The sequence below is a fragment of the Coloeus monedula genome (genome assembly GCF_965178545.1).
Source record: "Coloeus monedula genome assembly, chromosome: 6".
Lineage (NCBI taxonomy): Eukaryota > Metazoa > Chordata > Aves > Passeriformes > Corvidae > Coloeus > Coloeus monedula.
The window spans coordinates 50,317,658-50,333,510 of record NC_138786.1 but is presented as its reverse complement, the minus strand read 5'-3'; the positions used below and the strand labels follow the sequence as shown (position 1 = coordinate 50,333,510).

Sequence of the window (15,853 nt, the reverse complement as noted above, 5' to 3'; positions counted from 1 at the left end):
CCTTCTCCGGTCCCCAGGCACGGCAGGAGGAAGCGAGCACACGCTCGGCGTTGCTCGCGGCCCCCCTGCCTCGGCAATAAACGCGTGTTCATGGGGAGTGCAGGGAGGCCGCTCCGGCGGGACGGGCGCGGGGTCCCCGCCGCGCCGGGGCCGGACCCGCCTGCGCCCGAGGGGGCGGCCGGAGCGGGCCCTGCCGCAGACCGCGGGGCCGGTGCGGGGCCTGGCCGCCGCCGGCGCTGAGGGGAGGCAGGGGCGGCGGGCGCCGGCGCTACCCGCGGCGGGGGGCACGGCCGGACCCCCGCCCGCCCCGCCCCGCGCCAGCGCCCGCCGCCCCCGGCCGGGCGGGCTGAGGGAGGGAGGCGGCGGGCGGGAGCGGAGGGAGGGAGGGACGCGGGGCGGGGCGCAGCCGGCGCGGAGAGGGGCCGTCCCCCCGCCCGCTGCGCTCCGCGCCCGCCGTCGGTGCCGGTGAAGGCGGCGGTGGCGGTGCCGCCGGCTCCCGCCGCCCCCCTGGCCCCGGCCCCCCGTCCCTATGGCCGGGCAGGAGTGGGACTGGTTCCAGCGCGAGGAGCTCATCGGGCACATCAGCGACATCCGAGTGCAGAACCTCCAAGGTAAACCAACACCTCCGCAGAAACCCCTCCCTCCGCCCCCGCGCCGCCCCGCTCCCCTGCCCCTGCTGCTCCCCGCGCCGGTCCTTCCTCCCCCGCTCGCCCCCCGGGCCGCCGTGCGCGGGCTCCCGCAGCTCCGCGGAGCGGGGCCGGCGCGGATGCGGGGCCGGGGGAGGAGGTCGGCGGGGCCAAAGTTTCCCCCGAGCGCGACGCCGGCCCGTCCGGCCGCGGAGAGCCCCGGCGCTGGGGCGAGCGGCGCTGGGGCAGGGACGGGGAGCGGGGGCTCCGCGGCACTGGGGATGCTGCGGAGGTGGCACCGGCGTGTCCCCCCGGGCGGTGCTGCCACCCACAAACCTCCCCGAGGGCCGTCGGGGCGGGGGTTGCGGGCTCCGGCTGGGCTCGGGGGAGATCTGGGCGGCCGGGCGGCGCCGGGGCTCACCCTGCCGTGGGGTAACGGGAGCCGCGCCGCGGGGTCCCCATGGGGCCCGGCCGAGGCGCCCCAGCTGCGGGCAGAGCCCGCCCGCCGCTCCCGTCTGGACATCTGGGGTCACTCGGCCGCGGTCAGGGCACGGCTCCGGGTCCGGACCACCGCGATTTGAAGGGAAGCCGATGACTATCAGAGGACACAATTTCATGTATCTTCTAATAAGCTACTGTTGAATAAACATAGACAGAATCTTTGGATAAATCATCTACGAGATGCTCTCCTATTCTGCCACAGGCTGTGCAGGCGGAAGGGATGCAAATACCTGGCTCTGAATGTAGGTCGGTATCAATGTAATAGTAGTAGTTCCTCCAAAGTTATGTTTGCCCCTCACCAGGTAACTCCTCGTGATTGGAAAGAACAGCAAGATTCGATGGAAGAGGAAAAAACAGCAGTGGTTTATGGGAGAACAACTTGTTTAATGTAACATACTGATCTTAATCAATAGCTCACATAATACTGCGATGTATCTTCATTTCCTGTAAAAATAATAGACTTGAATCAGAGGTCATTATCTCTTCCTGTCTATGCATAATTATATTAAGGCACTGTCTACTGGCAGAGCAGTGCAATTGCTGGAAATTAGTTTCAGTTTGGATTGATTATAGAAGATGTATAATTTATCAGAAAAGAGAGTCAAATTAGCCATTCTTTCAGCTCTGGTGTATTAATGCAGTTAGCTGCTGATGGGGTCACTCCACATCATTTTGACCTGCATCATCCTAACCTCTGAATGAAATTCAGATTTTGAGTACAGTCAGGGCTGTTGATTCCAGGTTGCACTCCCCTTGGGTTTTGACAGTCTCTCATTACATTGTAGTTCTATGTTTCTGGCTTCTGTCTGAGTCTCTTTTGATTCTCTGTGTTAATATGGCTGGACTGCCTCTGATCTCTTGTTGCTCAAAACTATAGTAATTAAATCAAATTTAATCCTTAATTCATGGGCATTTTTTGAGAAGGAATACAAAAGTAATCTGTTCTTAGAAAGAGTAATATTTTTTTGGCTTTGCCACTCAGTCATTTGTGAGAGAAGGTTTAAGGTAATTTCCCTTTCTGAAACTTAAAATGCATTTATACAGATGCACACAGCCTTATATAAAATTCCTGTAGTTGTGTAGGAGAATGTCATCTTACAGAGCAAATTCCATTGAATGGCATTATGTTCATGAAAAAACCCTCCTGTTCCCTTCTTACTACACAAGAGAAATTTTGAAACATATATTAGTTATCACCTTGCTTGCACTACCAAATAGGTTTTTAAGAAGTTTCATGCCTCATGTGAGCTCTTGTAGGGGAGAAAAAGCATTTGTTCTAAGGTGCTGCTCCAAAACAAGTGATAATAGCTGTCACAAAATGTATGATTTGTAACACATAATTCTCACATTATCTTCTAGAGATGAAAAACATTTTACAGATGGCGAGTCTGATACTCGTGAGAGTGTGATTTTTGTCGCTTGGGAGCTTGGTGGCAGAGCATGGTGCTTCTCTTCAGAACAGTTTCTTGTAAAATGGCAGCATATGCTCGTATGTAGTAATTAAACTTGCTTCTGCTTTATAATTCAAAATTAAATATCTCCTCTCAAAACAATGCAATCTGAATCATCGCCAGTATCATTTTCTATCAGTTGCAGAATCAATAAAAGCTTTGATGTGCTAGAAAGTCAAGAGTTTAGGATGAAAAAGTGGGTGAGGACAATACAGAGTTTCCATCAGCACCATCAGACCCCCTGCAGGACTCTGCTGCCCAGAGCCACATGAAGGATCTCATGCAGTGAAGGTCCCCATCTGCTGCTGCATCTCCAGCTCCTGCAGCACTCTCTTGCAAGACCAGCTGTGTTTAGAATGTGAAGTGGATGGTTTGTCTTATTCAGAATGCTCCCATTCAGTGGGACATTTTGCATATGTGGAGGTGCCTCCTGGTCTCTGGGGAGTCTATCACATTAATATAGACCCAAGAAGGCGTAAGGAGAGGATGGGAGGCAGCAGCTAAATATTTGCAGATATGAACAACACATGCAAACACTGGCATGTCTGCATGCAGAGGTGGAGACTTTTGGGCTGATGCACAGAGCCAGAGAAACATGAGGTGTGCAAGGCAGATAGAGGCAGTACAGCCATGCTGTGTGTGAGCCATGCTGAGCACCAGCTGATGGAAGAGCCCAAGTGCTAATGACTGTGAGAAAGGGTCCTGAGCAGCCTAGCTGGTATTAATGTTTCTGCAGGAATCATACAGCCATCTGCTGTAGTAGTTTTCTGTACCCTTTCTGCCTCATTTTTTAAAAGTGAAAATTGTTTATTTATCTTGAAAAGTTCATCATTATGTCTTAGCTAAGCTATAGAGCATTGCTGACATAGAATTGTATTTGAAGATGGCATATGCTGTTTCAGTCTGTTGCATCTTCCCTCTCTAGTTTGGTTGTTCCATATCCAGGAAGAATCCAAGATGCCAATTACTGGGAAGTGTCTGCTCTCATGAAGATGCTTTTACAGTGGTATGATCCCACCAAATTGAGAAGAAGTTTTAGGTTCATGTGCTGGCTGCAGAAGTAGCTCCAGGAACTATATGTTCTGTCATGTTACTAATGGGTGAAATTATGGCCTCTGTGGCTTTTTCAGCTTTTTCATAGGCAGCAAGGGGTGAAATTTACTAAATGGGCTGGACTTGGGGGTGGAAAAAAAGAATTATTTTAAAAATGGAATTACATCTTGATATTTAGGCATATAACGGTGGGCTTCTATTTTCCCTTTCCATCAAGAGATTTTCTATTATATTTTTTAAAAGAAGGAAGTGACATTTCAAAACTGTGTCAGCTAAGTGATGCTAAGAGCAGGCACAATGCTTCCATTCCCAACAGAGGTGATTTCAGAGAACAGATGCAGAAGTGACAATCTAATGGAAGGGAGAGGAATGTAAAGAGGGAATAAACACTAGGTGTGGTGATGCACAAACTAAGTTCCTCTCTTCTGCTCTGTTTAGTTTCTAAATGCATTTAATAAACTGATACCCTCGTGCTCTTTGTTCTGTTTTTGTATTCTCCATAGTGAATTTCTCCACATACTGAGAGAGAAAAATGGAAACCCCGCACAGAATGTAGGAGCGCATCGTCAAGCAGTGGAATGCTCAATAATTAATTTCCTGCCAGGAGCTGGGCTTTTTCCTCTCTCTTTCTTTCTTTCATTACAACACCATTGGGAACATTTTGTTACAATACAAGAATATTTTAAAATCTTCCCTACTGGAAGCTTGATTTAGGATCATCAAAAATATACTTCCTTGTGTGGTGAATTGCACTCTCTAGAAAGAGGCAACATCCTCATCCTCTTTTAGATCGTATGTTGGTTGTGTGCTTTGCAATAGTCTAAATGTATGTTGAGCAGTACATATCTTTCCTTACATTCCCTGCAATGAAATATGTAGAGATGAATAATTGTGCGGTCAGATGTATTGCTCATCTCTGGCAAACAAGTGCTGTTACCACAACTTAAAAATAATTACAGTTGGAATGTTCATTTTGCACATTTATAATAAAGTAGATGGGCTGGGATGGTAGAACTCTACCATTCTGCTATCAGAGGATGAGTCAAGGTCCTGCTGCTTGTTATTTCACTACTCATTCAGGGTTTTGATCCAGAACTCACAGGAACCTCTACATGTTTATTCCTTTATTTCTGTAGATTTAAATACTTTCTTGAGTCTCATTCTTGCTCTGCTGAGGGGTACATGGCCTGCAGAAGTATTTGGAGGGCTATGCAGGAGTGTATTGTAGCACTGTCAGAAATGATGGAGAAAAAAAATGGTGACAGACCAGAAGAAATAACCTGAACAATATCAGCTGCATCGGTTCCCCATCCTTGCCATAGTTTATATCTCTGGGTGGATCACTTAGTCATAAAGTCCCAGCACTCTCTGATTTTGCTTTACTTCCTGTTTGGATCCTTGAGACCTAGATTTTGTAAGCTTTGGACAGTAGTAACTATAATTGTCACTAACATGAATCTCAGCATCTTACGAGGTAACAGATTCGGAAGCCTCTGTCTTGAGAAGTAACACAAATGCGTAACTCACAGAAGTTAACTCTGGCAGTGAGAGTATCTATATATCTTTACTTTGTGGGGGCTAAAGCATCTCTGATGGATGACCAAAGGCAGGTACTATAGTCAGTCTTGAAAATGTTTTTCTCCGTATTTTTCTTTTTAATTTATGTGTGAAGCATACTTTTTTATGACTTTTGCACTTAACTACACAGAGTAATAATTTTCCTTTAATTGCAAGATACAGCCGCATTCAACTTGTTTGCTATAGTTTGGCATGCTTTTCAAATACATGGAAATTTCATGAGTAGAAGGAAACCTTTTTTAATGTATCCATTCATTCTGACAAAAGTAAGGTGCTGTAACTGTTCATTACTTCAACTCTTCTATAACTTCTCACCATACTCAGGAGGATTTCATTCTGCCTGTAGGCAGATTCATTTAGTGGAGTTCTTAGTAGATTCAGGTGACATTTGGAAAGATTAAATTGTCTGGAGAACCTTAGGCAAAGTGCTGTACAACTACAAAGTGATCCTATTCTATCTAAAAGTAAAGTTAAATAGGCCTGAGAATTATAAATATGACCCCCCAAAATAAAGATTCAGATCCAGGTATAAGAAGCCAAAGTTAATGCTGGAAACCTAAGTGTCCTAGTGGGGATGGTCTGTGTAAGGGCAGTCTCATACCTGACAGTATTTGTCAGCAATGGAAGGAAGACTTACCTGCTCCAGATGTAGGAAACCCTGGCACTGAAATAAAGGAGCAGCGAGAGGGGAGACAAAGTGCAGATTGCATGTTTCAGCATGCAGTTTTAACAAGGTTAGTGCCTAATTTCTCTAACAAATTAGAAGTCTGGGCTCTCTGTCCCATTGAATGGATGAAGTGACACCAAATTCAAATCATGCCCAGTAGCTCCACAGTCACATGAACCTACTCATGTACTGACAATTTGTCTTAAGAGAGACTGTGTTTGGCAACTGCATGGACCTGACTCGAGGCATGGGGTTGATGTGTTGTCACTTACCAACATCACCTTCTCTGTCTTCCCTGGGTGAACTTTTGTTCAAGCTCTGACCAGCCTCAGCATTAGGAGAGCTGGTGACACCTCAGACTGGATTACATACCTGAAGTCATAGTTTAAAAATGGCAGTCTGCAAAACACTGTGTTAAAACTAGTGATGATTTTAAAGTATAATGAACTTTTCATAGTTCTCCTGCTTGTTTTTTGTTTTGTCTACTTGATTTGGACAGAAATTCAAACAATTTTCTTTCTCCTAAGGACAATTTCAAGGTTCTGTCACTTGCCTTCTGAAGGATGTGTAGCATTTATTTTGAAAATATTACAAAGAGATTACTTGATTTCCTTTTTCACTTTTAAAGACAGACTTCTGTTGGACTAGAAGAGGCAACCTTGGGCATTTGGATTGTCAGTGTCCATTTAACCATTATTTGTTTATGTCCTAAGTTGTTGAACCTTACTGTTATTTCAGAACGATTCTTAAGGGCACATGTCTAAGGGGGAAGAGCCAAATATCTGTCTTGTCATGTAGAAGTCAAAATTAACTCAAAAATGTATTCACGAGTAGAAATTATCAGATAAGCAGTGAGATATGGGTCCGTGCTGGGGTGGTGAAGGGCATCACAGCCCCTTGTAAGAAATAATTGTCTTTTTCTACATGTCTCTGTACCTGTTGTTCTATTTTTATATCTCCCCAACCAGTTAAATGCAGGGACTGTAGGTGGAGGATTGCAGGATGAATTTTACTTCATTGTAATTGCTGCATATTTCTGTGCAAAGAGCTGAGCTGTATTTTAGCTGTAGTTTGAGGTTCTACAGCCATGAACAAAAGTTTAAATTGGCATCTTCTAGGGATGGTCTTAATAGCAACAGCCTGGATATCTGCAGAGTGAATGCCTGTGGACCTGTAAGCTATAAGCAGAGGATTTCATTATAAAACCAAAAATCCCGCTGAATCTGAATAGATGTTATCAAAAACAATTAAAAGATAACTCTAATCCTGTGCCCATTACTTAATTTGATGGCATGATTCAAGATGTATTTGTTATAATAATGTAATACTTTGAGGGATTCTATTAATTTTCCACTAATTAATTTCAGACGTAAATTAAAATGTATTTTATGCCATACCTTGAAAGTTACTCCTGATGTCAATGTAATTCAGACCTAGTATATTTGTGAAGAATGAGTTACCTTGTTTTTTATACTTTGAATGTTAGCATCTTTTACTGTTAGTAGTCAGAAATGAGACCTTTCTAGACTTTCTAGCAAATCTAGTGCTGATTTGCTTCATTATGTTTGTCCTCTTTTGGTAGTGTAATTGGTAGTATAATTCCAGTTGTTTACAAAATAAATGCTCATGAAATATGTTGTCACAGGGTTCATTTTAAACATAAAGATTTATATTCCAGTCCTCGTTATATTTAATGCATGCATACTTTTGGATCTTCATTTTATCATAATTAAGACTGGGGATATGAGTGCATTTTGTGGTGTCCCAAGCTGAGCAAAGAAGTCCCTGATCTTATGTAGTGTCCATTACCAGAAAACACATCTGTTTAGATGCTCCATATGTCTGAGTTACTCTTGAGCCCTGCTAAGGTCAGAGATGCTTTACCCATACCCATGGAATGGCCCAGATACATTTTTACTCTTCCAGCCCTTTTTTCCTAACTTTTCTTCAAGAGATACACGTAACAGTGCACTAAGCCCCCTGACAATTGGGAGGCCATGTGTTATTCATATGTTGTGAGAGTCATATCACAGCCTGAAGTGTCCATTTGACAGGACTCCAGCTGAAGCTCTGAACTGCAGCCAAAGCAGAGGGAGCAGTTACATGCACGGGCTGTCCTTCTGTTGTGCACTAATGGCCAGATAGAAGTACTTTGCCATTTCGTTTCAGTCTTTGTGAAGAACCCCCTAATGTATGTCAATAGGTGTTGGGTGTATGCAGTCAGGATAGTTCACAACTGAGGGCTGATTATGCTTCTCTTGGCTCAGTGAAAGATGGGAAGGGCAAGAGAGACCTGGCTCTGTGACAAATGAAAGCAGTGCCAATGAAGATAACTTAAAATCTGATCCTTCATGTGACTGCATTTGGACACATGATTAAAGTTTTCTGGCTCTTACTGATGTTCATGATAAACATGAACTGCAGTTGTAACTTAATAAAGATACAGCATTTATAAATAACATAGTATGAAATGTCCACTTCAGACTTATTTTCTTAAATACAAGGAATGAAACATAAATCTGCCTGGGCTGTTTGCCCAGGGAGAGTAACAAGGCAAACAGAAGCAGGCCCGCGGGGAAGAGTGTGGTCCTCAGAAACGTAGATCATGCAGGAGGGACTGTGGCCAGCATTTGCATGTCATACTTGAACTTGGTGAAACATAAAAATCCTGCCCAAATGAGAAGATGATCTTTCAGAGACAAAATTCCCATTGACTCTCCTTTTTTGATGAGGTATTCCGTAGGCCTGTTTCTGGTACAAAACCTGATTCCAAAAGTGACTCTTAAGAGTAGCTGGGAAACATTTGGTCCCTCTCTGTGTTATCAGATTTCAGGCTGTGTAGGGGACTTCCTGGCCTGATGATTAATGCCACTGAACAACACTTAGTTCCTGTTGCTCTCATTTTTGTTCTGGTTTTGTTGGTTTATTTTTTTTTTTAAGATCTCTCTGGATACAGGACAAGGAGTGATTTGAAGTTTTAGAGACTCTTGCCTGAGTTTTTCTGTTTCTTCCCATTTTAGAGAAAAAAGTTGTTAAGGGACCTAATGTGGGATAAAGAACTTATGCTCAGTCTTCTTCCAGAAATTGTTTGGTTATTGACATTGGCTGAAAGAAGACAGAGTTAGAATTTTTACTGGCTAAACTGCATTTCTTCTTGTGAAGGTAGACAGTCTTTTTGACGTATTCAATGTTGGCCTTTCAAAACTTTAAAACATCCTTATCCTTATCAGAAAGATAAAAGATAGGAGATCTTTGTTCAACAACTGTGTGTATGAAGAAAGGAAGCACCATATTCTGGTTGCTAGCACAGCTAAAGGATGCTGTAAAATCCTTTGTCTAAGCTGCAGCTGACAGTATCACTCATCATGAGTTTATTTTAATTTAAGAATTTGGAGGTCGCACCAGTGTGACTCCTCTGAAGTCAGGAAGTGGCTGATGGGTTGACCCTGGTGATGGGAGCCCATTTCTGCAGGAGAAGGATGGTGCACGCTTCCTGTCCACACCCAGGCATAGCTGAGAGGGGCCTTCCACAGGTGCTGAGAGATCCTGGTGCAGCTGAGGAGGTCTGGGAAGCTGATACCCATCTGTCTCAAAACTGTTTGGAAACTAATTAACACGGCAAGTTATATTCAGATCTTGTTTCCACTGGTTGGATCTTAGTACTTTTCAAGTCCTTTACACCCTTTAATTTTGGGAAAGGTCAAAGCATTATTTCATTGCCTATCCCACAGATGGCTCTAGAGCAATTTTTTCTCATGCAGGATCTCAGTTTTTTTCATGCACAGTGAGTCCTTTGCTTTTATGCTGAGACTGATTACGAAAGCCAGTTGCAGAAGTGGTCTGGATGCCCACAGCAAGTGCTGATGAGACCCCTGTGCTGCGTCACTCCAGCCAGTAAACAGCTTTGTCATTTAGGCACTTAATTATGAACTGAATGTTCACTTGACCTCCTGTATTCTCATTTCACTAATGAACCAAAGCTTAGGAAGAGTGACTGACTTCAGAGCTGCAGCAGTTTGGGCTCTTTGAGCCAAAGTTTCCACTCATTTAATTTATCATACTAATGATCAGTTTTGGAGCCTAAACACAGGAGCTGCATGGAAAATACAGCGTAATGTGCTAATGTGATAACCACGTGACAGCAAGATTGGCGGAGGTTGCCCACTTCTTGGCTTTCTGGTCCTGCTACACGTGTGTCTTCTTGCATGCAGCACCCTTAAAGAAGAATGAAGGGGCTGTTATGGATGTGGAAGTAGCATTTAGCAATTGTTTGTTTTACAGAGAGGCTCAACTTGAGTTCCAATACTCAGATAACACTGATGCCCATAGGCTTTCCTTCTTACTGCTTTGTGTTTATCTTGACTAAAACTGAAATGTGTTCCTAATGTATTCTATCTATTTATTTCTATTTTTTTTAGTGTTTAAGTGTCTCATGGTTTTAATGTATTTCTATAGATGACACCCTTAAGTTAGGCTTGAGGATAAAAGACACATGAAATCCAGAGGATTTATTTCAAAGTTATCCAGACAACCTAATGACATGCTCTTCTATGTAAGAGCATGGAAAATTTTGGTGGAGCAGGCCTTGAATCTTGGTATTCTCTTTTCAAGTTGACCATTGGAGCTACCTCACCAAATTCCTTTCTTCACATCTTCTTGTCTCCTTCATTATGTTACAACAAAAGCTAACAATGTCCCCTAACAATTCATGTGAACTGTAACATGTATATACTGCCTTCTCTATAGTAAACCTTTACAAGCTGATAATTACCATGAAGCTACAGTCCCATCTTTCACCCCAGCATGTGGTGTTCTCATGTTTGGTGGCGGTGGTTCCCCTCTGGGTTTGCATGTGCTTGGTGGTGCTGTGTGCAGTGCACACCAGTTGGTGTGAAGGTTAACTGCAATCAGATTTCAGTTTGGCTTGACTTGGGGTTTTTTAAATGCAAGAAGAACAAAATGTTTGTAGAATGAAATAAATCTGCTTTGTTCTACTTTTCCCCATTTGTGAAGATGTATTTTTTGATGTTGTATGTTGGCCATCTTTATGAGTTACTAGTTATCAACTTCACGTAGAAACTTTTTTTTCCTTCAAGTGCTTTGGAATTACCTCAGTTAAGATCCAAATTAGCTGTGCTCTCTCTGGCTCTTTGTACTATGCTTTCAGTTCACTGAGTTTGTTACAGAAGTTTTGTTTATTTTGTTTTGAGTGTGTGTTTCTAGAAAGAAGATAAAGTGAAGCTGCGGAAGGAAGAAAACTTCCTGCTAGATGCTGGAAGAGGGTAATTAATGATGAACATCTCCAGGAACTATAATTTGTTTTCTTTGAGAAATGTATGCTAATAAAAGCTTTCTGCTTGCATGCATAAATGAATCAGATTAAATTTTATCCCAGCATGAACTTGCTGTCAATTCATGCTCTTCAGTTCAGTTCTCAGAATTATCCAAATGCTGTTTTAACAGAGAGCAGTGATATATCCATTGTCCTGAAACCCTGTCTTTCTTGTGCATAGGTCTGAAAGAGCTCGCTGGGGTAGAGAGGAAGACCAAGGGAGAGCTTGCCGAGGGCATGGATGAGGCATATTTATCTTGTGTGGATGTGGGGAAATACCTATCGAAGGATGTGTGTCTGCCCTGGATGATCATAGGAATATATTCTGCAAGAGAAAGAAATCAGAGAGTTAAAAAAACAAAATTAGAAATAGGACATCAATCAGATTCTATGTTTTTGTACTGCAAAGGTCATAGAGGAATGAGGCAATTAATTGCCTAACCTTTAAACGTGGTTTATAATGGAAGCTCTGCATATCTGAGAACGTAAGCTGCCTTGGTTTGAAGCCAGTTGAAGCTGGTGTCTTGTGGAGTTAAAGCTTGATAAATAAGCCATTCTGACCTGCTCCTGGAAGATTCCTTTCCTTCTTTGTTCTCTATTCCCAGTTTCTCAAGCTCTTTGGGGTTTGTTTAGTCATCTCCATCTAGGCTTGGTTTCATTGCATGAGCAGAGGAAAGCATTTCTGTTTAGCCTCATTCTTAGAGATGAGTTACTCATATTAAGAGGAATGAATAAATGACAGGTGTTTTGCTGAGCACTTCACCCCCACCTTCTCAATCTTTCTTCCCACCAGAGCATGGGAAGTGCTGCGGCCTGGTAAGCCGTGAAATAGCCCCATGTCTTCCCTGGGCAGGTTCTCCCCACTGCACATGGGCACTGGCTTGCTATCAATATGTGCGTAGGAGCTGATCCATCACTTAAGGCTTCTTTGGGAGCCCCAAAGAACAATAATATCCTGTTGACTAGGATTTTACTATTTATATCCATCAGCTGAGCAGCCACCTCCTCTGTCTGCTACCTAGTTACCAGTCTGTAAATCTGTCTTTGGACCACATTGTCTACTGCATGGTTGACAACATGATTTTTAATTTCAAGATGCATTTGCTTGAGACACTCAGAAGAGCAAATAGATTGATGATGAAAGGTGTCAGCTTTTCTTGTTTTGTTAACCTGTTCGCATTTTGGACATCAGGCAAGAAAGCTAACCTAAAAAACAGGGGGTATCATTAGGAAACAGTACAATAACAGGAGGAAAACAATCAGATCCCCTATGGGTATGTTTGTGAAGGAGTGCTGACATACACCTATCAGATTAAAGACTGAATCCTGTCACCCACATACTGTCCTGGCAATTTCTTTCTTTCTTTTTTTCCCCACCCATTCTTTTTCTGCAGATTTTCAGTTTTCTTGAGTAGAAAAGGTGTCATTTTTTTTCCAGAAAAACCCTTCCCTGGCTTTGAAACATAAGGAAAACCTGTCAAATTTAGCGTGGTATTTTCTAGGCTTTTTTTCAAAGGTGAGCTTTTTAACAGAAGCTGTACAATTTACTTTGAAGAGAAAAATACAGTCTGACTTGTGGGAGTCAGCTAGAGTGAAGTGAAAAGAGAACAATTATTTCACTGCAAGCTTTTATGAAGATTTTTGAGGCTCCTATCAGAAAATAAAGTGTGCTAATAATGGGACTTAGTTATAAAATCCAGCTGCTTTGGCTCCAGTATGGATAAACCCATCATGGACAGAAGGGGTTAAACCTGATCTGAATCAGAAGGGACCAGGAGCTAATCTTAACAGTATGAATGCGGAACAGTTAGTTCTGTAATTCTGGTTTTGTGCCATCCTGCATCACCAGAGGCCAGTACTTTTCTGAAGACCTTGCTAGTATATCCACCAAGGAAGCACCACATAGCTCTTGGCTTCCTGGTTCCTTCTTTTCTGCACTTTGGAACGTGATGGTTCTGCCCATCTCCCCTATCCTGTGCTATCACTCCTCAGCTCTGCCTTTTGAGGTTTTCCAGGGCATATATGTCCTTGTTAAAGTACTGTAAGCAAAATACAGGGCATGTTCAGCAGTTAAAAGTGAACTAGAAATACTCAGAGAAATCAGTACATTTTCTGAAACCATTTTTTAATTATAGTGAAAGCTTTGTGCTTATAGAAAGTTTGGAGTATTTTTGGCACCATCTGGATACCTAAGCTTGGACAACAAATCACTTCTGACATAATGATGATAGTGTATAATACTGTGTTCTTCTAACCCATGTCTCATTAATGTGGAAGCACATGGATTTTCCTGCAGAATGTGGATTCACCATCTGTGCTAGTATTCTTTGCATGAGGTGAAAGACTGTTCTTTGTGTTGTGATTGCAATGGACCCATTCTGCTTTTACTGCCTTCTCTCTTAGACCAAATGCATAGGTCACAGAACAAAACAAATCTATACCAGACAGTACTTACTGCTAATGCATATTTACCTTACACCCAGTGTGGGAGCTACCAACATTTATTAAAGGTGGAACTCACAAGATTAGGTGACGTTCTCCTGTTCCCACTTTCACTTCTCTATGCTTTGACATTCATTGGCTTATTTGGGCTGGAACCTCTGGCCTTGGGGAAACTGTGAATTCCTTGTATGCCCCTTGTAGATATCAAAACCTAAGGGACAGTAACATAAAGAGTTAAAATGTTACAGGCAGATTTTAAAAGGTGTAGGAGAAAGTTGCCCATTGAATGTGTTGCAGCTTGGTTTGAATCATGTTGCACATTAGTTATAAAGTAGTTTAAATGTTATTTGCCTACAGAGCTAGCAATGGCATTTTAGTCTGATCTGTCTGGGTATCCACAGCTTCACTGTACTTCACCATTGATGTTTGAACTGCTATTTAAATTCTCCTGCCTTCATTGTGACTCCTTTTATAATTATAGAATAATAGTTAGGATTCTTATATAGAAGGTATTGCAAAGCAGTCTGTCTTTTTACCATTATGTAATTTGAAGTACTACAAAAAAACGTTTTATATGCTCTGAAACTTTATACCACTATCATACTAACTGATAGCTTCATTCATACTCACAAGCTGGTACTGATGGTTTCCCCATGAAGCCTGTCAAGCCCAGGGATCTTTGATCATCTTATTTTTTCTTCATCTCTGTCAAGTTCTTCTTTTTCATATTCTTGACCCTGAGAAATAGATGGAACGTCTTTAAGTAAGAAAATAAGTGTATGAGAAATTAAAATTTTATCTGCTTCAGTAAGTTAATTGATGTAGTATGACTGAGAGAACTACAGTTAAAGCACAGATTCTGTTTTCTTGCATTTTCAGTAGTGTTACTTCTGCAATCTCATGGAGATAAGCTGCTTTATGGAAGATACAGATCTGTGTTTTATTAATGAGTTTTTACAGTAGTTTTGATACATCAGTAAATAATACCAAAGGGGAAGGAAAGGGCTCTAAAAGAGATTTTTTTGCTGATGGATTGAGAGTATCAGCTGAGGGATTAGACTCTTCTAAGGACACAGTGAGGGAAGACAGTTAAAACAGCACAGCAAGAAGATGCTGGGGCTGGAAGGGGGCTGAAGGGGCTGGAAGCTGGACAAGCTGGCAGAGCAGGAGGGTGCCTGATCCCTATGCTTTGGGGGCAAGTCCATCTTTTCTCACACACAGTGAATGACTTACTGAATTCGGTGACAAATTTGAAACAGCAATAGCAAAGCCTTTCTTAGGTCCTTAAGGAAAAATTCTGGTGTGGTTTTACAAAGAAGAGCAGTGGCTGGTGGTGGTCAGCAGGATATTATCAGGGAATTGGCTTGAATAGCATTTTCTGAAAGGAGAGAATGTCAATAAGAGAGACTTGAACATGTAGGTAGACAAAATCCTATGATTTTGCCTGCTGGGATGAGAAAATCCAAAGCTGATTGCTGGGGACATGGAGGAGGAGGTAGTTATAACATAAGAAGTGAAAAGATTTTGATGCTTTGTCCATGACTTAAATCCACCAAACCATGCACTTGTGCAAACCTCAGTAACTGTAAGCTGTTAAGCTTGCCTTCATCCTTCCTACTTGTCATATGAATTTCTTTGCCTGCAACTGGGATTTGATCTTGCACCCACTGAATTTTTGGCCATTGAGCTCAGTGAGGCTAAATCTGGCTACTGCAGTGGAGGAAGTGCTCATCTCTGCCTGTCTCACGTGCACAGAGTTGCATGCTAAGGCTCTGAGCACACAGTGAGGGTCCTCTAAGGGCTACAATATGGCTGCAGCCAGTTTATATGAATGTATCTGCCTGCAATTCAAAAACCTGGATATACAGAACTACATACCAGAATTAAATCTAGATCTTTGGATCAGCCTGATATCCCATACACTTGTCTTTGGCTGGCATGTTTCCAGGTGAGCCAGCAGCACACCTGTGCAAGAGGGGTGATGTGGAAGCCCCTGAGTGGATGTTGCAATGCTTTATGCATTCATTTGCCTGGCTGTAGGAGTCATTCTTATGGCTTCTGGCCTATTTCTCAGCAAAGCAATTAGCAAGTCCAAAAGGTCTTGCCTCAAGGCTTTCACAAGCCATGAATTATGCATTTTATTCCGTATCCTGCCTTTCCTTTCTTTAACATGCTCTTTCAGATCAAGTAATATCTTACTTTC

The 15,853-nt window shown here is 42.8% G+C and overlaps 1 protein-coding gene across 1 annotated transcript in view; it reads left to right on the top strand.

Annotated features, from left to right (window-relative positions):
- Positions 1 to 505: 505 nt before the first annotated feature.
- Positions 506 to 15,853, top strand: part of CLMN (calmin) — a gene marked incomplete at its 3' end in the record, with an annotated part of 69,334 nt that continues 53,986 nt past the window's right edge. Inside the window, exon 1 of the mRNA XM_082283192.1 lies at positions 506 to 611. Coding sequence (XP_082139318.1) covers positions 530 to 611 — 82 coding nt within the window. The 5' untranslated portion in view covers positions 506 to 529. The remainder of the gene's footprint in view (positions 612 to 15,853) is intronic.